This window comes from Ovis canadensis, chromosome 4, assembly GCF_042477335.2.
Source record: "Ovis canadensis isolate MfBH-ARS-UI-01 breed Bighorn chromosome 4, ARS-UI_OviCan_v2, whole genome shotgun sequence".
In the NCBI taxonomy this organism is placed as follows: Eukaryota; Metazoa; Chordata; class Mammalia; order Artiodactyla; family Bovidae; genus Ovis; species Ovis canadensis.
Genome location: NC_091248.1, coordinates 78,715,529 through 78,742,911, shown reverse-complemented (window position 1 = coordinate 78,742,911; position 27,383 = coordinate 78,715,529). Strand labels below are relative to the sequence as shown.

General features: G+C 41.8%; 1 protein-coding gene across 1 annotated transcript in view; it reads left to right on the top strand.

The window, feature by feature from the left end:
* FKBP9 (FKBP prolyl isomerase 9) overlaps positions 1 to 27,383 on the top strand; it is a 43,177-nt gene that overhangs the window by 3,552 nt on the left and 12,242 nt on the right. Inside the window, exons 2-6 of the mRNA XM_069588092.1 lie at positions 10,000 to 10,145; positions 10,683 to 10,872; positions 11,139 to 11,284; positions 15,870 to 16,059; positions 20,385 to 20,530. Coding sequence (XP_069444193.1) covers positions 10,000 to 10,145; positions 10,683 to 10,872; positions 11,139 to 11,284; positions 15,870 to 16,059; positions 20,385 to 20,530 — 818 coding nt within the window. The remainder of the gene's footprint in view (positions 1 to 9,999; positions 10,146 to 10,682; positions 10,873 to 11,138; positions 11,285 to 15,869; positions 16,060 to 20,384; positions 20,531 to 27,383) is intronic.

Below are 27,383 nucleotides of genomic sequence, written 5' to 3'. Positions count from 1 at the left end.
GGGGGTAGAGGAGCGACAGGGAGGGAAAAAGAGGAGGCGAAAGGAGGTCAGAGAGACAGAGTCAACTTTTGAGAGCTCTCATCTGCCTGGCTGTGGAGTTTGGTCTTTGTCTAGGGACAATGGGAAGCCACTGAAGAGTTAATCATGGGCGTGAGAGACCAGAACTGCATTTTATTGTACAAAAGTCCCTGTGGCTGCAGTGCAGACAATGGAACGGTGGGAGCAGCGTACACAGTAGGTGATTGATTACTGTGTTTCCTTCTAGGGCCTCCATTCCTGTGGGAATTTATGAAGTATATTAGAGCATTCCTTTGCTATTCCTTCACAAAGAGCTTCAGTTCAGTTCAGTTGCTCAGTCGTGTCTGACTCTTTGCGACCCCATGGACTGCAGCACACCAGGCTCCCTGTCCGTCACCAAGGGAAGATGCGGCACCTTCCCTGTTCATCACCCTGTACCTTCCCTGTCCATCACCAGGGAAGATGGACAGGCTTCCCTGTCCATCACAAAAAGCTTAGGGAAGGAGAAATCTAGGTGCTTTGGGCTTTGGCTGTTAGTTTAGAGGTTTGGCCCAGAAGAAAATGATGGGTGTCAGTCTGACCAGAGTCATAAAACACAAAGGGCCTTTCTTTCCACAGAGCGTTCTTCTTGCATCTGTGCCTGGCACTTGGGGGCAGTGGTGTCTTTTCAGCTTATGGGTATTTGCAGTTGCCAGGAGGCCCAGCCCTTCAGCCCTTGGTCACTGGCTTAGGCATGGTTTCGTTTTGTTTTGGAGCCTCCTCGGGCTTGTTAGCTTGCTCGATGGCTACTGCTCTAGATTGAAGGAGAAGACGGCCGCTTCCCGCCAGCAGGTTTCTGGGGGGCTCCTGCTGTCACCCGTCAGGCCTTGGGAGCTCCTTGTCCACCACTCTTGAGTCAGCTTTTGAAGGGTTCCATTGCATTCCAAGTAGTAAGGGACTGAAGTTTAACATGTTCCTGTTATCTTTAGCAGGCAAAACCAGTATCCTGGTCACAGCCTTCAGGCCTGTTCTGCAGGCCCCTAAAGTCTATACATTCAATAAATATTACTGTAGGAACTTCCCTGGTGGTCCAGTGGTTAAGACTCCATGCTCCCAATGCAGGGGGCCCGGGTTCAATTCCTGTGCAGGGAACTAGATCCCACAATATGCAACTAAGAGTTCACATGTCACAACTAAAGATTCTGCGTGCTGCAATGAAGATTCAAGATCCTGAGTGCTGCAACTAAGAACTGGTGCAGACAAATAAATAAATATTTTTTAAAAAGTAATAATACATGTTAGTGTGTGCCCACTATATGCCCTGTTGGGTATTATAGAGTTGTAGATGCTTGGACCCAGTGGTGTTCAAACTGTACATGCATCAGAATCACCTGGAGAGCTTATTATACAGTTTCTGATTAGGTAGGTCTGGGATGGGGGCTGAGAGTCGCATATCTAACAAGTCCCTAGGTGATGCTGATGGTGTGGTCTAGGACCACATTTCGAGAACCATTGCTCTAAAAGAATCATAAACTCATAATGGAGGTCAGCTTCATTTTATACATTCATTATTCAATAAATATTTATTGAATACCTACTATTCTAGTTGCTGAGATGTAGGAGAGATAAAACAGACAAAAATCCCTGCTTCTGATGGTGGATACATGTTATTTTACATTTATCCAAACGCATAGAGTATATATCACCAAGAGTGAACCCTGATGTAGAAGCTATGGACTTTCAGTGCTATGACATGTCAGTGCAGGTCACTGATTGTAACAAATGTACCACTCTAGTGATACACTCTGCTGACAGTGGAGGAGGCTATGCATGTGTATGTGGCATTGGGTGCAGGTAGCGGGTATATGGGAAATCTCTGTATCTTCCGCCCAATTTTTCTGTGAATTCAAAACTGCTCTAAAGCAAAACAAAAATGAAAAACTGCCCTAAAAGAACAAAATCTAATAAAAATCCGTACCCTCAAGTCAAGGAGTGGGGAGGGCCCAGAAACCCATTCTATCTGGCATAAGGAGAAAAGGAGGGAATTTATTGGAAGGATCTTCCATTCCTCCTGAGGATCCAGAACTGTGAGCAGAGGTGGCTTTCTGCATCTCTCTGAGGGACTGCAGAGGGGCTGATTCCCCTCCCTCCTCCCTGAGAGAGCTCCAGCAGGCTTTCTGTGCCACATACGTGACCTCTAGGGTCCAATAATGCTGACTAACTGGAATCCGTCTCAATTTCACATTCCCAAGATCTCTCCCATTTGATTGGTCCCATTGGGAACCTGTTCTTACCCTCAACCCCCTCACCCTGGCTGTGGGTATAAAGTCAGGTGTTAAGTGAATGTTATCTTATCCTTTCAACAGGATTGGATCTCAGAGAAGAGCCAGAGGGCTGGGCAGTACCTTGGATGGTGTCAGGGTGGATCTAAGGGGCTAAGTGGTGGCAGGAAGATTGGTCAGGTCAGGGCACCCTCTCTTAGGCAGGAAGCATTTAAAGTGTGGATCTGAGGCTTCCCTGGTTGACCCAGTGGTAAAGAATCTGCCTGTCAATGCAGAAGACATGGGTTTGATCCTGAATCTGGGAAGATCTCACACGCCTCGGAACAGCTAAGCCCGAGCACCACAACTACTGAGTTTGTATTCTAAAGCCTGAGAGCCACAACTGCTGAGCCCAAGTACCACAGTTCCTGAAACCTGCATCCTGTAGAGCCCGTGCTCTGGAACAAGAGAAACCACCTCAATGAGAAACCCTCAAACTGCAATGAAGATTAGCCCCCGATCTCTGCGACTAGAGAGAAACCTATGCTGCAATGAAGACCCAGCACGGTCAAAAATAAATAAATAAAATCATTAAAAAAAAAATAAAGTGTGGATCTATATAGGAAACCTTCCTATGGAAAAGCCACATAAAGAAAGAGAAGCTGCCCAGTGCAGTTTTAATAACTGGAGGTAAAGTTCTTCTTTTTCATTCTTCTTCACTAGAGTCTTATGCAGTCATTGGTAGGCTGACTTAATGTCCTCTGTGGCATTCCCTGGTGGTCCAGTGGCTAAGACTCTGTTCGACCCGGGTTTGATCCCTGGTCAGAGAACTAGATCCCACATGCTGCAACTAAATATTCTGTGTGCCACAACTAAGGTCAAAGATCCCAAGTGCCACAACTAAGAGGGGGTGCAGCCAGATAAATAAATAAATGTGTTTTTTTTTAAAGACTTAATGGCATTGCTTTTAATTTCATTTGTGCATCATTTCAAGCAGTGATACATTCATACTGATTACTTAAGTTGGCTATATTTTACTGCAGGGCTTCCCAGGTGGCTCAATGGGAAAGAATCTGCCTGCCAGTGCAAGAGACATGGGTTCCATCACGGGGCTGGGAAGATCCCCTGGAGAAGGAAATGGCAACCCACTCCGGAAATCCTGTGGACTAGACAGAGGAGCCTGATGGGCCCCAGTCCATGGGGTCATAAGAGTTGGACATGACTTAGTAACTAAACCACCAACTACTACTGCATTTTACTGGGCTGAGAACTTGTGTGAAATAAGAATTATTTCTAGAGATCTGACATTTTAACTTGTGCAGTTTCTTAAAAACAAAAATCTACAACAGCAGTGTAATGATTTGACTTTCTTTTGCAAAGTTTTTCTTTTAATGATATTTTAATGCACCAAAGACTGTCAAAGCCAACTGCTCACAGTGCAAGGTCTGACCATCCATGGAGGTGTGAATAGGTGCGCTATTTCCGTTCCTACTTGCTCCTCTTTTCTCTCTCACCTTCTCTCTCTTCCTCTCATTTTTCCACCTGGGTAGATCATTAATAGCTTGCCTTTCTCCTCTGCTAAGGCTCATTAGCTGCTGGTAAAGATGGTTGTTTGAGGGAGATACTCTTGTTGGAGTGTCTAGGAAGCCCAGAGTCACCTTTGGGAGTAGGAAGTGTGGGGAGCACGGGTGAGAGGCAGAAACATCAGATGTGGCCTCCTCACTTCTGAGTTGGGCCCAAGCTCAATGGTGGAATTCCGCCTGGGGAGGGTGTTGAATCTCACCTGTGTCATCCCAGGGTTAGGCGTCCAGCTAGAAGATGAGTTTCTGCTTTTGAGCATTTCATGAGTCTTATTCACCAAGGGCTTGGGCAAGTACCACAGTCCTTGTATCCCAGGTGACCAGAATCTGATAGATTCTGAAATACCAGCAGGTGGTTCCTGTGCCCAGTGGACTGGCTCTTTATTAACTTGTTTCCATTCTGTTATGAATTCTCAAAATATGGCAGTCTCTTCAATGTTCAAGACAAATTTATTCAGTCTAATGTGAAGCAATGTGAATATAGTTAATAACACTGTATTATATACTTGATGTAAGTATACTATTTATTAAAAAGGTAAAACTAAATGTCCTTATCACAAAAAGAAAAAGAAGGGACTTCCCTGGTGGTCCAGTGGATAATACTTTGAATTCCTGATGCAGGGGTGCTGTGTTCAATCCCTGGTTGGGGAACTAGATCCTGCATGCCAAAACTAAGACTTGGCACAGTCAAATAAATAAATAAAATTTAAAAAAAGAAAATGGTAACTATGTGAGGTGATGGATATGTTAATTAGTTTAATTGAGGCAATGATTTCTGTGTACACAACTTAAGTATGTACCCTTTTTGTCACTTATACCTCAGTAAAGATGTGGCAGGAGTAATGCATCCAGTTGTCATTTGTCTAAACTAAATCTAAAATTGGCATTTAGAGCAAGCTGTCTTTTCCTTTTATCATTGATCAGGGTTTCAGCTCTGCTAACCGTAGGGCCATATTCTCTTCCCTTTTGTAATGGCCATTTTAACTTTGCTTCTGCATCTGAGATCAGAATAATCTCATCACTGGAGGGTGCTGCAGCCACCCCAGTCTGCACTGGGGGCAGAGGAATATAGAAGTGTCAGCAATTGAAGGGTCTACAGGAGTAAATGATCAGGGGAGAAAAAATAAGCTGGTGGAGAGGAAATGGGGTGTTGGATGTGCTGGATAATTTCCATTTTAAAATAACGTGTTTTTTTGTTTTTGTTTTTTGCCACATCCTGAGCATGTGGGGTCTTAGTTCCCCTATCAGGGATCGAGTCCGTGTCGTCTGCATTGGAAGGTGGAGTCTTAATCATCAGGGAAGTCCCATTCTGGATAGTTTCCATTTGCCTTTCTAGGTCTCCCTTCCCCCAGTTCCACTTCTTTTTGCTCTGGGAGGTTGACCTGTATGGACCACGCGTGCATAATATGGGTTATATCAGTGACCCCCTTGTAGTCTGGCTTCTAGTTGGGTTCAGCCAATGGGACATCAGCAGGAGGTCAGAGGGAGTAGGGAGGGTGAGGTGGAGATATTTATTCCTCTGACTTCCTGCTTGTACAGTCATCACATGGGCTGTGTTCCTAAACCAAAGGTCCTAGCTTAGCTTCTGTCAGGTGTTCTGAGCGCCCCGTCTGTCCCTGGATCCTTCAGGCCTGGGTGTGGCAACAGCACTCCCTACTTGTCCCCAGAGCTGCTGCACTGGCCCTTAATGTTTCTCTGCATCCTGCACACCACGCCCTGGAGCTGTCTACTTTAGGCATATCATCTGTTTCCTGCAGGACCTTGACTGGGGCATCTGCAAAACAGCCAGATACTGGGACAGGCTGAATAAGTGCTAATTCCAGCGGTCGTAGAAATAATTTTCATGACCAACTCCTGGCAGGACCCTGCACATGAATTTGTGCTAGTCGAAGTGATCAGCACAGACTTGCTCAGAACAATTTATTCTTCCCAGATGGTCAGAGTTTTCAGCAGTAGACAAAACTGGCTTTGCATTGTTTGTTACTTTCTCACGTATGTGAATTATATATTTTCTTTTGGAAAGGTGTATTTTGTTTTGGGCATGTTGCTTAGGCTGTTATTGGTTAGTCACTAAGTCATATCTGACTCTTTTGGACCCCACGGACTGTAGTCTGGCAGGCTCCTCTGTCCATGGGATTCTCCAAGCAAGAATACTGGAGTGGGTTGCCATTTCCTTCTCCAGGGATCTTCTTGATTGTTATCAAATGAATAAATTAATGCCGTAAGGCCACACTTGTTTTTATACACCATCTAGGGAGGCTCTGTGCCTGGAGGGTGAAACTTGGACAGTCCTGGGTTCTAACTTTTTTTCTCATTTGGCTAATTTTGTGAGCTTGAGAAATTTTTTCAACTTCAAGGGACCTGAGTATCAGTACTTACTGATACTTACAGTGTTGTATGAGGATTAAATGAGGTAGTGTATAGAAAAGCTTGGCCTTCCCAGGTGGCACTAGTGATAAAGAATTGCCCTGCCAATGCAGAAGACATAAGAGATGCCGGTCCAATCCCTGGGTCGGGAAGATCCCCTGGAGAAGGGAATGGCAACCCACTCCAGTGTTCTTGCCTGGAGAATCCCATGGACAGAGGAGCCTAGTGGGTTATAGTCCATGGAGTCACAAAGAGTTGGACACAACTGAAGCGACTTAGCACATATAGAAAAGCTTAGCTGCCCCTGTGCCTGACACATAATAAATACTCTCTAAATAGTAGTTATTATTAAAAACTCTCATTAATTTTGGGTTCTGTGAATGAAAAATATAAAGTTTCCAGCCTGTGCATTGTTGCTCTTTGCACATGTTCTGTGCCTGGGAAGCTTTTGAAGCCTAAATTCTGGTCCATTGTTAACCTAAACCCTCCAGTTTGATGACGGTTCAGGGTGTGGCAAGATCCCAGCCAAGTGAAATTGGAGAGCTGGCATTCCTAGGGTGGTTGTTTGTTTCCCCTGGAGATAGAGGGTGGAAATGTAGAGTCACTTGGGCACAAAGCTGATCATGCGCTTTTGTCCTCTGGCTTGTTAGCCAGAACTTGGACATTCGCTTTCTGTTCACTGGCCTTGGAGAAAAGAAGGCGGTGAAATGGACTATAAAGCCAGGAGCAGAAAGGGAAGGAGGGGACAGATCTGACAAAGCTGCTCTGATGGATGGTGAGGTGGACCATGCTGCTCTCCCAAGCTGATCATTGGGGAAAATGAGAAAAATGGAGAAGTAATTTACCAAAGAAGGGCAGCCTGTCCTAATGAGGGGAATTCCAACAGCTCTTAAGATTTACTCTACAAGCACAGTTGTCCCTCGGTATCCGCAGGGGTCAGGTTCCAGGACCCCTTTGGATACCAAAAGCCTCAGATGCTCAAGTTCCTTATATAAAATGGTGTAATATTTGCATGTAACTAAGACACGTCCTCCTGTATACTTTAAATCATTTCTAGATTACTTCTAATACCTGCTGCTGCTGCTAAGTCGCTTCAGTCATGTCCAACTCTGTGTGACCCCATAGATGGCAGCCCACCAGGCCCCCCCATCCCTGGGATTCTCCAGGCAAGAACACTGGAGTGGGTTGCCATTTCCTTCTCTAATGCAGGAAAGTGAAAAGTGAAAGTGAAGTCACTCAGTCGTGTCTGACTCTTAGCGACCCCATGGACTGTAGCCTACCAGGCTCCTCCGGCCATGGGATTTTCCAGGCAAGAGTACTGGAGTGGGTTGCCATTGCCTTCTCCATCTTCTAATACCTAATACAATGTAAATGCTATATAAATGGTTGCCAGTGTTCAACAAATTCAAGTGTTTGCTTTTTGGAACTTTCAGAAATGAAAAAAAATATTTTCAATTTCTAGTTGGTTGAATCCATGAAGTGAAAATTGAGGATACAGAGGGCTGACTGTATTCCATGATCATTTTGAAACTGAGAGAATTAAAGAGAAGATCCATTAAGCCACTTGAAATCTCGTACTCATGGATTACTATAGATGATATTTTCATGTTTTACCTTGTAGATTTTTCATATGCATCTATATATGTAAATTCAAAATGAGATTATTTTATATGTGGCTCTATAACCTGCTCTTTTCTCTTCACATGTATGTCCTTCTGTGCCAATGAATAAAATCTTAAAAAATTTTTCATTGATGTATAATTAACATGTAGCATTGTATTAGTTTTAGGTAAACAACGTAAGGATTTTATATTGGTATATATTGCTAAATGATCACCACACTAAGTGTAGTTAACATCCATCACCATGCATAGTTATAAAATTTTTTTCTTATGATAACTTTTAGGATTTTACTTTCTTAGCAACTTTGAATAATGCAATACAGTATTATTAGCTATAGTCACCATTAACTATATTCACTGTACAGTATTTTATTAACTGTAGTTATGTATTGTAATGCTATACATTACATAATTATAGCAGAAATATTTTATTGTTAAATGACCATAGACAATTTACTATATGTCTTAGTCTTATATCCAACCAGTGCCGTACTCTTGGACTTCTAAGTTATTTCCAGCATTTCGTTATTATAAACCAAGCTCTGTAGTTATTTTCTTAAACACAGTATCTAAAACCCTGTGGGTGTCTCTGCCAGTTTATAAGGTACTTGTAGGCAGAATTCATGCCTTGGTATTTTTTATATTTCCCAAAGCCCCTAAGTAAAGTCTCCTGATTGGCACCCCCTTGTTGCTGCTAAGTTTGGCATTGAAGAGGATGAGAACTTGGATTGTAGCCACGATTCCATTATTTATTTTCCTGCTTCAGGTCATCACCAGTTAGCCTTTAAAACACATTTATTAGTGATTTAAAGATTACTTCAGACTTTCAATCACCTGCAATCATTATGTATAGTAGTACTGGCATAATCCTGAGGTTTTCAGAGCCCTTTTCACATTCTTATATGGATCTTGTGATGGCTATTATTGTCACTCACATTTTGCAGTGGAAGAAACAGATTGAGAGAGTTCAAGTGCCCTTCACGCTACACCACACTGCATCTTTGTTTAATTTAGTGACTTAAAAGAAAAGAAAGGCAAATTAGTAACAGAAACAAAATCAGGGACCTAGAAAATAGACTGGTGGTTGCTAAGGGGAAGTGGGTGGGATAGGGTAGGAGTGGGAGTTTGGAATTAGCAGATGTAAACTGGTGTATATATAGGATGGATAAACAACAAGGTCCTACTGTATAGTACAGGGAACTAGATTCAGCATCCTGTGATAAACCATAATGGAAAAGAAATATGAAAAATAATATATATCCACATACATATATACATATATTTGGGCTTCCCAGGTAGCTCAGTGGTAAAGAATCTGCCTGCCAGTGCAGGAGACACAGAAGACGTGGATTCGATCCCTCGGTTGGGAAGATCCTCTGGAGTAGGAAATGGCAACCTACTCCAGTATTCTTGCCTGCAAAATTCCAGAGGCAAAATTCCAGGAGCCTGACAGGGTCCATGGGGTCTCAAAGAGTCGGACATGACTGAGCGACTGAGCATGCACACGTGTGGTAACTAAGTCACTTAGCTGCACAGAAGGAATTAACACAGCACTGTAATTCAACTCTGCTTCAATAAAAAATAAATTAGAAAGTATTAATTTGCACATTAGTATCTGTGATGTTGCTCTTAGGTACCAATTGCATAGAAATGGAGTAAGCGATTCTTTTTTTAATGGAAGAATTGGTAAGCTATTTTGCCACAAACTTGACATATATATTATTTAAGCCATAATATTTTGAGAACGATCTTTATTTGCATTACACAGCAGTAAAAATGATATACGTTGTGTGTGTGCAAGTTCAATCACTAAGTCATGTCCAACTCTTTTGTGACCCCCCTGGATTGTAGTTCATCAGGCTCCTCCATCCGTGTAATTTTTCAGGCAACAATACTGGAGTGGGTTGCCATTTCCTACTCTCTATTTTTTTTTTCTAGAGAGAGTTATGCCGATGCTTAACTGACTAGATTTGCTGGCAATATTCAAGGTAATTTAAAAATCCCTACCCTGCAAGTACTGTCCAGTGAAGACATTGCCTGCATCAGTCATGGATCTGTGGGTTTGTTGCTTGGCAGGGACCTCACTGTGTCCATGGGTACTTTTTTACAAGTTGGCTTCACTAAGTTTGGCTTATTTATACTCTTCTCTCTCCTTCCCCTTTGGGTCTCCAGCTATGACAGAGACTCCACTTTCAACGTGTTCGTGGGAAAAGGACAGCTGATAGCAGGGATGGATCAAGCTCTGGTTGGGATGTGTGTAAATGAGAGGCGGTTTGTGAAGATCCCTCCAAAGCTGGCCTATGGAAATGACGGCGTTTGTAAGTGTTTGTTCTGTACTTATGAAAACATTTGCTGAAACAACCAGAACATTTTCTGGCTCTTCAGTCAGGCAGAATAGAGAGTCTTTGGAAGCTTCAGGGAGCGGAAAATGAGAAGCAGTAAACACTCACACACGGCTGAAATTTCATCTGCAGTTTATTTATTCTAGATATGAAAGAAGTGTTATTAACACAGGTATACTGAATGTTATTCTTGTTGAGAGGAAATTTTTGTTTTTCCTCTTTTCTTTAAGTTTCACTGGGAGGGAGTTCTCTGCTGGCCTAGTGGTTAGAATAATGGACTTTGACTGCTGTGGTCCAGGTTAAATCCCTGGTTGGGGGACTGAGATCCTACAGGCTGCAGGGTATGGCCAAAAAACATTCTTTTTTTTTTTTTTTCATTTGGAGGGAACGTCACTCATTTTGGAATTGTATGTGACCTCTTGAGCCCTTCTGGCTTCCATTCACCTTGGCAGCATCCTTGGTGTTTCTTTGAAAGGCCGCAGCTTCTCAGTGTGAGCTCTCTTTGTTTTATAGCTGGCGTGATCCCCCCAGATTCAGTGCTTCATTTTGATGTACTTCTAATGGATATTTGGAATTCGGAAGATCAGGTTCAGATTCACACTTATTTCAAGCCTCCCAGTTGCCCTCGGACCATCCAGGTATCTGATTTTGTAAGATACCACTACAACGGAACGTTCTTGGATGGAACACTGTTTGATTCGAGGTAAGTCCTGCCATTTGTACTAGTACCATTGAAATGCCCCTTAGTTCCTTCTGTCGCATCCACTTTTTATGGCCTTGGTAAAACCAGGAAAGGGACTTGTTCCCAGCTGCTCTGTGATTGGGAACAAAGGTGCATACCTGCCTTTTCTCCAGGGATGGGTATGAATCCATTGGTCAGCTGAGTTTGAGGTAACAAAAATCTTTTGAAGGATGAGTTAGAGGTGCCCTCGTGGTATGGAACTTCTCCCTTTTCTCATTGGTTTTCAGTCACAATCGCATGAAAACATATGACACCTATGTGGGAATTGGCTGGCTGATTCCTGGAATGGATAAAGGGCTGTTGGGGATGTGTGTGGGAGAAAAACGCATCATCACCATTCCTCCTTTCTTGGCCTATGGAGAAGATGGAGACGGTAAGTCCTTCCCATTCTTCAAGCTACTCTCATCTGTCTTTATTTCTTTTGCAGTGGTTGGTTTAACTTACTGTGTGAAACCCACCAGAACTTTTGGTCTAGACTTGCAGTGTCCAGTAGGGTAGCCACCAGCTATATTTAGCTATTTACATTTAAATTAAGTTAAATAAAAATTTAAATTCTGTACCTTGGTCACACTGCCACAGTTCAGGTACTTAAAAGCTACTTGTTGCTGAGAGCTACTGTACAGGACAGGCGATGCGGAGCACTCCAATCACTGCAGGAAGTTCTGGTGGACAGTGCTAGTCTAGGTCGTCATCTGCTGACTGATGGTTAAGATGCAGAAATCTCCATCTATTCATGGTCATTTTTGTTCTTAAGTAAGCCATCTGTCATTGCCTCAGAAGCTGTAACCTTAGGCACCAACCTCTCCAACCTATGTTTTCCCTTCTGTGAAATGAGATTTGAATTAAACAGTCTAAAGGTTGTAGCCATCAAGGTAGAAATTCAGTTTATGTTGCCAAAATTGTCATTTTTTTCCCACTGATTTGTACCTCCTTAATGGGTTTTACCTGTGGCATTAGCTCCATGTGAATAAAATGCAAAGTACTGATATAATTTTAGAGGATACATTAATTTGAATTTGTGTCCAGTTTGTAGTTTCACTATGGAGGCAAGTGGTAAACCGTTTACTAACTGATAGATAGAAGTTAGTTACTCATGTTTGAATTTCAGGCACATTTAATCACACTGACAAGCTGACACAACAATGAGACCTTCAGGCATTTAAACAAGCTGATATATGTAGTTAGGAATAGAAATGAGGCATTCCTGGAGGCATTCCAGTGGTTAGGGCTTCAAGCCTCCACTGTAGGGGGCATAGGTTCCATCCCTCATCAGGGAACTAAGATTCCACAAGCCTCCGAGCAGTGTGGCCAGGAAAAAAAAAAAAAAGAAAGAAAGAAAGAAACGAAAATGTGATGCTATTTAAGAAGTTTACTGATAGTGGTACCCAACTTCTAATAACCCCCTAATGTAATGTTTTCCAAGCTGTGTTTCCTGGCTCTAGGTCTGTATACAGAGCAGGAGAGGGGAGCCTTCTCTCCTGTGGACTTCTACTTTTGGTACTTAGGATCTACAGGAAGTTTCTTTAAAAATCTTCTAAAAGAAAAATAAAGCAGCTTGGAAACAGCTGCTGTAAATATATCTTAATTCTCCCCTCCTCAAGATATGTTATTATCTTACTGATACTCAAATTGTGTCATCCTTGGCTAGTAGAAGTTCGTTCCCCTTGACTCTCAAATCCTTTCATCTTCATCCACATGCATACGACGTACCAGATAAAACGAGATGCCTAGCTTGATGTGAGGAATGTTATACATTTATTTTAAACAAATAATTGCTAATTTAAATATTAAAAATAAATAGTTTATTTAAAATAGTTGTTTTTAAATGCTTTATACTTTGACATTCTGCTTAGCTATCCAGGCATAAATTTAAGTAGGTGAATTGTATGGGAATTAAATCTCAATAAAGTTGTAAAGGTCAGTTTTCATTCCAATCCCAAAGAAAGGCAGTGCCAAAGAATGCTCAAACTACCGAACAATTGCACTCATCTCTCATGCTAGCAAAGTAATGCTCAAAACTCTCCAAGCCAGGCTTCAACAGTACGTGAACCATGAACTTCCCGTGTTCAAGCTGGATTTAAAAAAGGCAGAGGCACCAGAGATCAAATTGCCAACATTTGCTGGATCATCGAAAAAGCAAGAGAGTTCCAGAAAAACATCTACTTCTGTTTTATTGACTATGCCAAAGCCTTTGACTGTGTGGATCACAACAAACTGTGGAAAATTCTAAAAGAGATGGGAATACCAGACTACCTGACCTGTTTCCTGAGAAATCTGATTGGGGTCAGGAAGCAACAGTTAGAACTGGACATGGAACAACAGACTGGTTCCAAACTGGGAAAGGAATATGTCAAGGCCGTATATTGTCACCCTGCTTACTTAACTTATATGCAGAGTACATCATGAGAAATGCTGGAATGGATGAAGCACAAGCTAGAATCAAGATTGCCAGGAGAAATATCAATAACCTCAGATATGCAGATGACACCACCCTTATGGCAGAAAGGGAAGAAGAATTAAAGAGCCTCTTGATGAAAGTGAAAGAGGAGAATGAAAAAGTTGGCTTAAAGCTCAACATTCAGAAAACTAAGATCATGGCATCTGGTCCCATCACTTCATGGCAAATAGATGGGGAAACAATGGAAACAGTGACCAACTTTATTTTTTGGGCTCCAAAATCACTGCAGATGGTGACTGCAGCCATGGTGACTTCCACTTGCTCCTTGGAAGAAAAGTTATGATCAACCTAGCTGCTGCTAAGTCGCTTCAATCGTGTCTGACCTAGACAGCATATTAAAAAGCAGAGACATTACTTTACCAACAAAGATCCATCTCGTCAAAGCTATGGTTTTCCAGTAGTCATGTAAGGATGTGAGAGCTGGACTATAAAGAAAGCTGAGTGCCAAAGAATCGATGCTTTTGAACTGTGGTGTTGGAGAAGACTCTTGAGAATCCCTTGGACTTCAAGGAGATCCAACCAGTATATCCTAAAGGAAATCAGTCCTGAATATTCATTGGAAAGAGTGATACTGAAGCTGAAACTCCAATACTTTGGCCACCTGATTTGAAGAACTGACTTGTTGGAAAAAGCCCTGATGCTGGAAAAGACTGAAGGCTGGAGGAGAAGGGGATGACAGAAGATGAGATGGTTGGATGGCATTACCAACTCAATGGACATGAGTTTGAGTAAACTCCAGGAGTTGATGGTGAACAGGGAGACCTGGCCTGCTGCAGTTCACGGGGTTGCAGAGTCGGACACGATTGAACGACTGAACTGAACTAAAAGTTGTTATAAAAAGCAAACATTCAGGTAGTACCTAATAATGCTAGAAAAATTTAAACACTAGGGCTTCCCTGGTGGCTCAGATGGTAAAGAATCTGCCTGCAATGTGGGTTTGATCCCTGGGTAGGAAAATCCCCTGGAGAAGGAGATGGCAACCCACTCCAGTATTCTCACCTGGAAAATTCCATGGACAGAAGAGCCTGACAGGCTACAGTCCATGGGGTCACAAAGAGTCAAACATGACTGAATGACAAACATTTTTACTTCACTTTCAGGGTTAAGTGAAACTTTAAGGGGTTCTATTTTCTATTAAATTAAAAGATAGAGAAAAGTACAAAAGATTAACATTCTACACACACCCTCCCATATCCACACCTGCAATTGAGGGATTGATCACACCTGGCATTCCAGAGGCCAAATTGGCAGCCCACTTTCAGCAGACTAGGAAAGGAGATGGGGCCACGGTTCTGCAACAGAGACAGCTGAAGGAGCACAGGCTTGGTATGCCCAGTGGTTCACTTGCCCAGGCCTTCTCCTTTTATGGCATAACAAATGGCAAGTAAGAGTGTTGACGGAAGTGGTTTGTCACGTAACTAACGTCCTTTTATCCCAGAGTCCTGAGTTTAGAGTTAGGTATTGGTGGATGTTGACCTCTGCAAGAAGAGTTAGTGCCCAATAATCTCTTCATATGGATTACCTCGTTGCACATATTCAATAAATCCTCACTGTCAGAAATATCCAAGAGAAGCAGTACCACCCTGAAATGAGATAGACATGATTTGAGGACTATTTCTATTTTGGATTGTGGGTAGCATTTTTTCCCCCCTCTTAGCTAACTTTAGTTTTGTTTATATGTTGTTTTGGATGCATTAAAGGAGTGAATTTTTGCCTCTAAAAAATTAGTTGCGAGTTCCCAGACAGAGAACAGACTTGTGGTTGCCAAGGGGGAGGGCAGTGGGAAAGGAATGGATGTGGAGTTTGGAATTAGCAGATGGAAACTATTGTGTATGAAATGAAGGGGCAACATGCTTCTACTGTATAGAACAGGGAACTACAATCAATGTCCTGTAGTAAACCATAATGGAAAAGAATAGGAAAAAGTATATATATATATATATATATATGACTATATATATATATGACTGAATCACTTTGCTATACAGCAAAACTTACCACGTTATAAAACAACTATACTTCAATAAAATGCATTTTTTGAAAATTGACTATGAGTTCCGAAGAACAAGTCTATGTAGTGTTCTCCAGAACCATATCCGAGCTTTGGAATGTCTGTGATTTGCATCTGTACACAAATAGAGGCCCACAGAGGTATGTTTTTGGGTTTGCCTTTGGGTGCATAACCACCCACACAAGGCCTTGATTTGCAAGCACAAGCATAGAAAATGTGGTCAGAGTGGTCTCCATGTCATTAATATCGGTTTGCTCCTGTTTCTGAGGAAGCCAGGCTTCAAATTATACCTGTCAGCCCATGATTGGACTCCACAGTGAGACAGAATGTTCCATGGGGAACCACCCAAGACGTGCAAGAACATTTATTTCCTTGGCTTGAAAACTTCAAGGAATGTGTAACACCAATGCTGTGGGTGTTGGATTGTAGTTACAGTACTTCCCTAAATCCTGTGTCCTGATTTCATCATCTTATTTCACTCCACTCTAGGGAAAGACATTCCTGGTCAGGCATCTCTGGTGTTTGATGTTGCGTTATTGGACCTCCATAACCCTAAGGATGGCATTTCCATTGAGAATAAAGTAGTGCCTGAAAACTGTGAGCGGCGAAGTCAAAGCGGGGACTTTCTCAGGTATCATTACAACGGCACACTCCTGGACGGCACATTCTTTGATTCCAGGTGAGCAAACAAGGGTCCTTCACTGACCAGAACATCTATTAACTACAGTTTACAGCTGGCAGGACCGTGATCTGTACACTTGTCAGTGCTGATCTGGAGTTAGTATTTTTATCTTCAATATAGATTTGTATTGTTTGATACTGAATTCCTTCAGAGGCTGTTAGAACAGTCTCCCTGGGCTCTGTAGGAGATGGGTCTGCAGGAAAGCAGGAGGGCTCATGCTAAGACTCCCACCACCCCTGTAGACTGTGCTCAACTATCCAAGTACAAACCCAGCTCTGGAGTCTGAGATGGGAAGTGACTGGAAGGGAAGTCCAGGCCGTAGGATGGGAAGAGAACAGACCTAGTATCAGGAGACCTGGATTCCGGGCTCTGTATGTGGCACACTAAGGCATTTAACCTCTCTGAGCTTCAGTTTTTCGCCTGTTGTTAGCTTCTTTCTCAGAGAGATGGTTAGATTAAAGAGAGAAGGTGGGTGGAAGCGCTTTGCAAACTTTGATGACTTATCTGCTGCAGGAGCTGTTTGGCTGCATTATGTTCCTCCCATCCTGATACTAATTAGGAGGCTAATTCCTGAGCCTGTCATTACTCAGTTTTGTATTGTTTATCAGGCTTAGCTTGCAGTCTTGATCAGGAAACAGGCATTTGGTTTGTGTTGTTTGAAAAACATTCCTTTAGCTTCCTATAGAGCAAACAAGTAGTGACAGCAGTCTTCTTGTCTCTCTGAGGTAAGAGACTTCCTGTTTAGTCATCCAGAAACATTACAGAAGAATTTTTATATGCTATAATTTTATTTGCATAATTCATTTTTCCTGCTCCTAGGATCCCTTCTTTTAAATTTTTCATTTGATTTTTTGGAAAAAGGCAATAGTTACATTGTTCAAAATTAAAACAAAATATGCATTAAGATGGGCTTCCCTGGTGGCTTAGACGGTAAAGCGTCTGCCTGCAATGCGGGAGACCCGGGTTTGATTCCTGGGTCGGGACGATCCCCTGGAGAAGGAAATGGCAATCCACTCCAGCACTCTTGCCTGGAAAATCCCATGGACGGAGAAGCCTGATAGACTACAGTCCATGGGGTCGCAAAGAGTTGGGCATGACTGAGTGACTTCACTTTCACATGCATTAAGATATGTTGTATTAATCATCCCTGCCAACCTTACATCCCCCTCTCCACAAGCCACTTAGAGTTAACCACTTTTATTAATAAGTTTCTTTTCTTATTCTTCAAATGTGTGGATTTTTTCTAATGCAGATATAATCAAATACAATTGTTATATTATTAATATCTTCTCCCTTTATAGAATATAGTATATAGAATACTATATGCATACATATATAACATTATGTATTATATATCCATACGTAACATAATGCTATATACTATATGCGCTATTCTGCCCCTTGCTTTTTTTCACTTTGGGATTTTTTCCATATTAATGCATTGAGAAAACTCATTTTTTTGTCTGTGTAGTGAATTGGGTGAACATACCATATTTATTTAACCATTCCCATTGATGACATTGAGTTGTTTTTATTCTTTTTCTATAAAAATTCAGTGTGTGTGTATGTGAGTGTGTGTGCACATGTGTGTGATTAGTCACATATGAGCTTGGTTCTGTCTTTTATTCCCTGGAATTATATTTCTAGTTGAAAGGCCATTTTCCAAGTAGATACCAGATTTCTTCCCTTATTAATGGAACCACAGTTTTCTTAGGTTTCAAACAGATTTCCATTTTAGTATACTGGGATCTAACTCATCCTAAGAGCTAAGTGATATTCCATTGTAAAGATTTGCCTTAATTTACTAATCAATCCTCATTGTTTTCTACCTTTTGATGTTCTAAGTAGAGCTGCAGTACTTACTTTTGTAGTAAAATCTTAAATAATATAATTGTTTCCTTAGGATAAATGTCTAGAAGAATCTCTAGATCTAAGGATATGTGTATTTTTACAGCTTTTGATATAACTACCAAGCTATCCTTAAGGAAGGTTTTAAATCACTAAGAATACCCCATTCCCTGCAAACTCAGCAACATTAGGTATCATTTATAAATTATCTTTGCTAATTTATAGGAGAAAAATAGAATTTTATAATTTTAATCTGAATTTCTTTGATTGCTATTAAGGTTGAAATTCTTTCAAATGTTTATTGACTATTTGGATATTTTCTTTTGTGATTTACCTGATTGTATCTTTTGCCTGTTTTTATATTGAGGATATTGGTATTTGTCCTTTTCTTATTAATTTAGATCTTGATACATTAAAGATATTAACTCTTTTATGGTTGCATATTGTTGAAGGCATATTGTTTATTTATTTACATTTTAATTTTGGTTATTGTGATTTTTGATCTGTTTTAAATATAACCTTTTATGTTGTTAAATTCATTCCACATCCACTTTATGGCTTCCTTTATTCTTATGTAAATTCTTACATATATATATATATTCTATTTTGGATAACTTGCTAAAAGTCTCTCCCCTCGCCTAGGGTATATAAATATTTACCTGTATTCTTCTCATGCCCTTCTAATTTTTTTTTTAATCCTTTAAAATATTCTCTATTAGAATTTTTATTTGAGAAACTATTATGTTCTTATTGTATAAGTGAAACAATACAAAGATATTTAGTAAAATGTAATAATTTCACATCAACCCCTTCCATTTTCACCACTTGAGGCAAATATTAAAAACCTTCCACAGACTCTCTCCATGCTTGTAAACTCTTTCATGTTTAAATCTTTAATCCATCTGGAATTTATTGTGGTGTTCAGTGTGACCATAAGGATCTAAATGTTTTTTTTCCAGATGGTTAACTAGTTTTCCCAACACTGTTGAATAACTGTCTTTTCCTCACTCATCTAAAATCTGACATTTTTTATGTACTAAATTCTAATATACACTTTGAGTCTTGTTCTAGAATTTTTATCCCTTTCCAGTGATCTAGTTATTATTCCTGGGCCACTATCATACCTTTAGCTACTGTAACTTTTTAATTTGTATGATAGAGAATATTCTTTTTCTCTTTAAACATCATTTTTTTCCTATTAAGTGATACATTGACATGATGTAAAATTCTAGAGGTATAAAAGGATAAATAGTGAAGAATTTTCCCCTCTCCTTGACCATCAACCTCCTAGTTCCCCTCTTCACAGGGAACTAGTGTGATGATTTAATAGGTCTTCCATTCATATACAATGAAATACAGATAATTATGTAGAGAATCTGCTTCCTGGCTGTGGAGAGTCGCTTGATACCATCATTTCTTCATGCCCTGTGGCTCTGTGGTCCCTGAGGGGTGTTGAGAAGGAAGAGCCCCTCACAGCTCTGCCTTTTCCTCTCCCTGGCCCCACTGCTGGCCATTCTCTCTGAGGCCATCATCCTTGGGCTGTGTTTGATGAAGTGACACTGAGAGTGAACTGGCTCTTTCAGGACAAGCTTTTTGCCACATCTGTGCCATGTAAGGGTGGGTAATGAGCGCAGATCATTGCAGTTCAGTTTGGTAGCAGACCTGACATATGAAGTTTTATTGTTTTATTCTGGAATCATCAGGCTTTGGGAAATTTATCCCTATTCTCTCCAAACTGATAGTGTAATCAGAACCAGAGAGGTTGGATCTCTCCACTGAGCAGAATGCTGGGTCTCCTGCCAGAGACATTGAGAAAGGCAAGTACTCACCAGGAGGTGGCTTGATGAGCAGCAGTTATAGCAGCGCAGGTTCATCCAGGTCCTGGTGGAGATTGGAGAGTTAAACCGCTCTCAGTACATATACTACTTTTCTGGCAGTCCAAATATTCATGTCTCACATAAACAGGTGTTCTCCTCTTTAGAGAAATTCTTAATTTCTTTTTAATTTTTTTCCCTTCTTTGGCTTTCCTTTGAAACTTTATATTAGAGTAATAGAAGACTTTAAAACTTCTAATTAAAACTGTTTACAAGAACTAACAGAGAAATTCTTAGTTTCTGTTAAGGACCTCTTGATGCTTTTTTCACTGACTACACATGGTCCCCAAGAGTACAGTCCTGTTTCCATTGGTTACATTCCTGCATGGTTGCTTCTAGTAAGCTGCATCCAATCCGTAACCTGACTAAAGCCAAGTGCTGGAGGGCTTCCTTCTGTGAGCGTTTCTGCTGGAAGCAGCTCCCACGCCGTGTGTGGACCCTTGTTCACCGTTTCAGGGGAGCGTGTTTCCTGGCTTGTCTTCCGGCTCTAGGGTGCACCTCACCTCTGGTCTGGAGGCCTCCGCACTCTGGCTGTTTCAGGTACCTGTTCCACAGCAGCTGCGGCGTCCCTTGTGACCAAGCTCTTTTCCTCTTTCCCAGCTACTCGCGGAACCGCACTTTTGACACATACATTGGGCAGGGCTATGTGATTCCCGGGATTGATGAAGGTTTACTTGGTGTCTGCATCGGAGAGAAGCGGAGGATCGTGGTCCCCCCTCACCTGGGGTACGGTGAGGAAGGAAGAGGTGAGCTCTGGGTGCTTCCAGGGTGAGCTGAGCAGCACTAATTGCTGCTTCCACAGTGCTTGGAATAGGGCCTCTCGAGAGCCAAAGCATAGAAGCTAAGGTCCAGCCTCAGACTTGAATGCTCAAATATAACTCTAGTTTCTAGAGGTGCTCTGGCATTTCTCCTCATTACCCTTGCCCATTTTCCTTTTGGAAAATTTAAAACTACGTCAGAGTTGAAAGAACTCTGCAGTGAACTCCACTTAGAGTCATCAGTTGTTAACATCTTGCTATGTATTTATTTTTTCTGTATGTGTAAAACTATATTTTCTCTTTGTTGAGCTGTTTGAAAGTAAATGCCAACTCCCGCTTCTTTTGTTGAAGTATATTTGGCATATATATTGTGTGTACTTAAGGTGTACGTGCCATTTTGATACGTTTATATATTGTAATGTGATTGCCATTGTAGTGATAATTAGCACCTCTGTCATGGTGTGTGTTCAGTTGCTCAGTTGTGTCCGACTCTTTGCAACCCCGTGGACTGAATAGGCTGCCAGGTTCCTCTGGCCATGGGATTTCCCAGGCAAGAATACTGGAATGGCATGCCATTTCCTACTCCAGGAGCTCTTCCTGACCTAGGGATTGAACCTGACACGGGAATCAAAGCTGAGTCTCCTGCATTAGCCGGGAGATTCTTTACCACTGAGCCACCTGGGAAGCCCTTTTGTCATGGTACATGATTACCATTTTGGGGGGCTGGGATAATTGATAATGAGCAATGATTGTAATATTGTTGTCTGTATTTTCTATGCTGTGCATTATATTTTGGTTTTTGTTTTTAACAACTTTATTGAGATATGCCATAAAATTCACCTGTTTTTAGGTATACAACTCAATGACTTTTAGTAAATGTATTGAGATGTACAGTTATCACATTAATCCAGTTTTAGAATATTTGTCACCCAAAGAGCAAACTTTTTAAAAAAAATCACACAGATAATATATGTTGACTTTAGAAAAAGAAAACAGAGCTCACCAACAACAAACATTTCCCATAATCTCAGCAGCCAGGAATAAGCATTATTAATGTGGTAGATGGAATACTGGCCCAAAGATGTCCATGTCCTAATCTGCAGAACATGTGAATATGCTACTTTCCATGGTAAAAGAGACTTTGCAGATATAATTAAGGTGAGGGTCTTGAGATGAGGAGGTGATCCTGGATCATCCAGATGGCCTTACTGTACTTCCTAGGATCTTTATAAGAAACTAGAGAGAGGAGAAAATGCTAGGCTGCTGAGAAGCTGGAGGAAGGGGCCACAAGCCGAGGAAGGAGGATGACCTTGAGAAGCTTGAAAAGATGGGGAAACAGATTCTCCCCTGAAACCTCCAAAAGAAACACATCCCTGCCAATAACTTTAGTTTAGACTTTGACCCCTGAGTTATAAGAATACATTTCTGTTGTTTTAAGCCACCAAGTTTGTGGTAATTTGTTACAGCAGCATTAGGAAACTAATACAACCATAAAGTGGTTGTACACTTCTATATCTTGAGTATATGTGAATCTGTATCGGTAAAAGGAAATACATATCCATTTACACTAAAATTGTGATGATCTACACATAGAACTTTGTAATTTCTCTTTACCTCATTTTTTGTGAACAATGTTTTATGCCAACAGGTTGCATAGAATTTTAATGGTTGCATACTATTCCAAACCATATTTCCTTTCTTCTTTTCTAATAGACCAGAAATTTTGCTAACTTAGGAATAGTTGATGCAGTATTATTTTGCTTTCGTGTTCTTGTTGCTGGCGGGCCTGGCTGGCTGTACACATTCATTTTGTTAACCCTCTCTGACTTCTCCTACTGGATCTATCATATGGATTTCAGAATTTTCCCAGTAGGGTTTGTTTGAACGGTCTAAGAAGCCCCAGGTTGGTTGGAAACTAGGGTGTACCATGGAGAAGTATTTTTTCCCCTGACTTAAATTTCTGTTATAAAGACACAAGAAATCACAGCTTACGCTCTTAAGATCATTCAACGGGCCTCACTTCCTGTCCTGTTTGTCTAGTGTCTTGATGCTCTATTTTTTTGTATTATGTAAATGTCTGTGCTGTACTAAGTCACTTCAGTTGTGTCCAGATCTGTGCAAATCTGTGGACTGCAGCCTTCCAGGCTTCTCTGTCTGTGGGACTCTCTAGGCAAGAATACTTGAGTGGGTTGCTATGCCCTCCTCTGGGATCTTTCCGACCTAGAGATTGAACCCATGGCTCCTACACCTCCTGCACTACAGGTAGATTCTCTACTGCTGAGCCACCAGGGAAGCCCCATGCAAATATCTACTTCTAGACAAATACATACAGGAATAAACAAACACTTTCAGAGTACCCTGTTTTGTTATGCCCTTAGAACGAATTCTTCCTTTCCCTGAGAAGAATATGCTGATGGAAAACATTTGGTTAAATTATTTTTCTCCTTTTGGCTTTCTCTCAAGTATGAGATAGTTTTGCAAAGAATTATATAAAGTTCTGGGAAGCATTTGAAGTCTCATAAATTTTCTAGGCATGAGGCTGCTTCATCCTGAATCATGTGTTGCCACGGAGGGAGGAGCACCCTGGCAAGTAACACCCAGATGCTCTCGCACAGGATCTGTCTCTGACCTGTTGGTTAACGAGTGCCTCTAGCCTTCTGCAGGATTTGCACAGGACCTAACTTTAATCATGGAGGGACTGACCTGAGAAGGGTGTCAGGACATAGAGGAAGTCTGTAGCTTCCTTACCGCATACCACAGGGTCGGGAATATTTGCGGAAGGAAGAAATGCTGGGCTCTTCGTGGGTTCTCAAACTCATCGGCATTTCATTTTGTTGCAGTTATGTTCTCTTACAGGGTTGATGGAGGGGAGGGGAGAGGCCTTCTGTAAAGGCTCTGGCCCTTTTTGCTGTCTGCTTTGTTCCATAGGGTTCAGCCCTAACTTCAGAGCATGGATATGTTCCAAACCCTGAAGTGGAGAATAAATTCTATTGCAGGGTTGTGGAAGCATCACTTCCTCAGTGGTTATCTGCCCCCCCAACTTCCACATTACCTTTTTTTTTTAATTGGAGGATAATTGTTTTATAATGTTTGTCAGTTTCTGCTGTACAACAGCATGAATCAGCTGTTAGTATACATATATCTCCCCCTCTCTTGAGCACATTTTCTTTTAAGCACTCTTTTTCAAAAGTTAAAAGAGAAGCAAATGTTTGACCCATAGTCTCAAAGACTTCTCATGTATGAGCTCGTTCAAACTTCAAAACAGTTCTCAGTTATGAACTCAAGGCCCAAAGAGGTTGAGTCATTTGCCAGAGGCCACAATAGCTAATTAGAATGGAGCTGAATTGGACCCAGGTCTCTTGCTGCCTGTGTCACACGCGGAGGGGAAGAATGCCTTTCCATTAGACTGTGACTTGTAGATACCCATATATGGAGAACTGAGGACTCAGAAGTCCCAGAGCTCTCCGAGGAAACCCATGCTTCCAAGGAGTCGCCGAGCTTCCTTCTGGCCCAAAGTGCCAGTCAGCTTTATTTTGTGTCATCTGTGTCTCTTCTTGAGGAGGCTTATCTAGTGGAGAAAATTGACAACTACTTCTCTGTATTGGTTATGGGTTTATTCAGAGAGGAGGCTGGTGCTATAATGAAAAGCTGGCTTTCAAGTTTGCTGGTAATGGGGAGGAAAATCATTTCCTCTATGCTTCTAGGTTCTTTTGGCTGGTCTAAGAATTAAATTGATATGAGACAGATTAACAGGAGAAAATCAAAGTTTAAGGACATGTATATATAGGAGGAATCTAAGGAAACTGAGTAACTCACCAAAATGTTTGAAGCCCTCGCCTTAACATTACCTTTAGCTAAAGACAGAAGAGGATGTTGGGTGTAGTGTTTTCAGACTTCAAAAGGGAGGAAGGTGACTGACCTGGAGAAGGGAAAGCAAGTGTGCCACACAGACATTGGGACCTGAGAGAAATTTTAACTAACAGACTGCTGGTTTCCTCCCTGTCTACACACGTAATTCATACTGTAGTTATCTATGGGGATAGCTCCCCACCTCCCGGACCCCCGAACAGGTCCTCTATCTACATTCTTTAGGCAGTTAAGTAGGAGATAAAAAGGAGGGTTTTTGTTTGAGTCTTTTGGGTCTTGCTCTCAACTTGAAATAATCCACATGTCAGAGATGTTTTGGGGTGGTAAATTATACTTTGGCCACCTCATGTGAAGAGCTGACTCATTGGAAAAGACTCTGATGCTGGGAGGGATTGGGGGCAGGAGGAGAAGAGGATGACAGAGGATGAGATGGGTGGGTGGCATCACTGACTCGATGGACGTGAGTCTGAGTGAACTCTGGGAGTTGGTGATGGACAGGGAGGCCTGGCGTGCTGCGATTCATGGGGTCACAGAGAGTTGGACACGACTGAGCTGAACTGAACTGAACCCTGGGGAGAAGGGGCCACCGTTTATAGGGGGAACTGCCATCAGGTTGGCTCATCATCAGTTACTAGGGAAACCAGCATCTGGCACAGGCCATCCATGTAGGCAGTTACTGATTAAGCACTGTGATTAAGAGAACTGGACAGTGATGTGAGTGAAGCAGGAATTGGTCAAACAGAGGCAGGACAGAGAGCAAGAGAACAGCCATCTTGAATGTAGTTCAGTGATACAGTTGGCACAGGGAGGTTAAATTTGCAAGGCAATGGCAACCTACTCCAGTACTCTTGCCTGGAAAATCCCATGGACGGAGAAGCCTGGTAGGCTGTAGTCTATGGGGTCGCGAAGAGTCAGACAGTGAGCGACTTCACTTTCACTTTTCACTTTCATGCATTGGAGAAGGAAATGGCAACCCACCCCAGTGTTCTTGCCTGGAGAATCCCAGGGACGGTGGAGCCTGGTGGGCTGCCGTCTGTGGGGTCGCACAGAGTCGGACACGACTGAAGCGACTTAGCAGCAGCAGCAATGCCATCAGGTCCTTGTCCCTTTCTGGGCTTCATCCGCATGCTTTCTTCAGAGAAGTTAATGGAGCTGCTCAAGATGCAGCTTTCTTTTCCATCATTCTCCTACACCAACCATGGCCTGCAGCCTGGTCCTCTTCATGGAGATGTTCAGTCGCTCAGTCGTGTCCAACTCTTTGCGACCCCATGAACTGCAGCACGCCAGGCTTCCCTGTCCTTCAGTATCTCTTGGAATTTGTTCATATTCATGTCTCTTGAGTCAGTGATGCTATCTAACCATTTCATCCTCTGCTGCCCTCTTCTCTTTTTGCCATCAATCTTTCCCAGCATCAGGGTCTGTTCCCTGGTTGACTCTTTGCATCAGGTAGTCAAAGTGCTAGAGCTTCAGCTTCAGCATCAGTCCTTCCAATGAATATTCAGGTTTGATTTCCTTTAGGATGGACTGGTTTGATCTCCTTGCAGTCCAAGGGACTCTCAAGAGTCTTCTCCAGCACCACGATTCGAGGGCTTCCTAAATAGCATCAGCTGCTCACTTACAGACCATTTAGCACAGCATTCCTTAGACTTGGCTGCCCCTTAGAGGGGCAAAACAAAACAAACAAAACAATTCTATGCCTGGCACCACTCTTCAGCTGTTCTCAAATGTTGGCGCACATCACAGAAGAGAATCCCCTGACAGCTAAAAAGATTACAGAACCAAAGGTGCTGCATGGGAAAAGTCCTGGCCCTTTGTATTTTCACCAAGTTCTCCAGGACATCCTGACAGCACCCAAGACCGAGACAGACCACAGTACTAGATAAGCTAAATCTGAATCTTAGAGGGGCACCCAGGTGATTTTTTTTCAGGTCATCATGATTTTTTCTTTTATTCTGTGAATCTGGTGAATTAATTTTTATTGTGGTAAAATGTATTTATTTACCATTTAAACACTTTTTAAAGTTTATAGTTCTGTGCCATTGAATATATTCACAGTGTGGTATAACCATCACCATTGTCTATATCCAGAACTTTTCCATCATCCCAAACTCTCCATTACCCTCTCTCCCTCTGGCCCATGGGAACCATCATTCTACTTTCTGTCTCCATGAATTTGCCTATTCCAAGTGTCTCATATAGTTGAAAACAAACAATATTTGTCTTTCTGTGTCAGAGCATAATGTTTTCAAGTTTCATTCCCAGTCGATTTTAAGGGGTAACCAAGATTGAGAAAACACTGAGATGGCTCCACAGCCACTCACCCCTGTTGGTGTGTCCTGTTTCCTGCAGAGAGTTGCCCTTGACTCTGGTTTCTGAGCACCTTCCTATGGCAGTTTGCAGTAGCTGGTTCCTATGGAAAAGATCCTGCATCCTGTTACTGCTCACGTCAGCAACTCTACATCACTAGTGAATATCAGGCACCTGTGTTCTGCTGTAGACACACAAGCTTCTCTAATTACACCTTGGTAACTTTGGGCAGGTGTCCAAACCTGTGCCTCGGTTTCCTCATCTGTAGTTTGGGAATATATTATTATAATGAGAATTAAATAAACTAATACATCTAAAGCACTTATAAGAGTGCCTGATACTTAATAAGCACCTACCCATTAAGTATGTGTTAGAGAGAAAGCAGACAAAAAACAGAAAAGTACATGGTGGGAGTTGGAAGATCTGTGGGGTGAGGAGGGGCTGTTGACGTTCACGTATCTCTACTGAATTCTCTTGATAGCTGTGTTATTTTCTTGAACAAGTTATATATGAGTTGGTTTGCTTGTCTGCAAAATGCTAATGAAAATATTATACATTCTTGGTTCTAAGTATTACTGTTTACAAATCTTTTACATTTAAATTTTGAAATGATTTAGGAAGTGTGGTTAACAACTGATGCCTTCCTAGAAGCTGTCATTAAATTCAT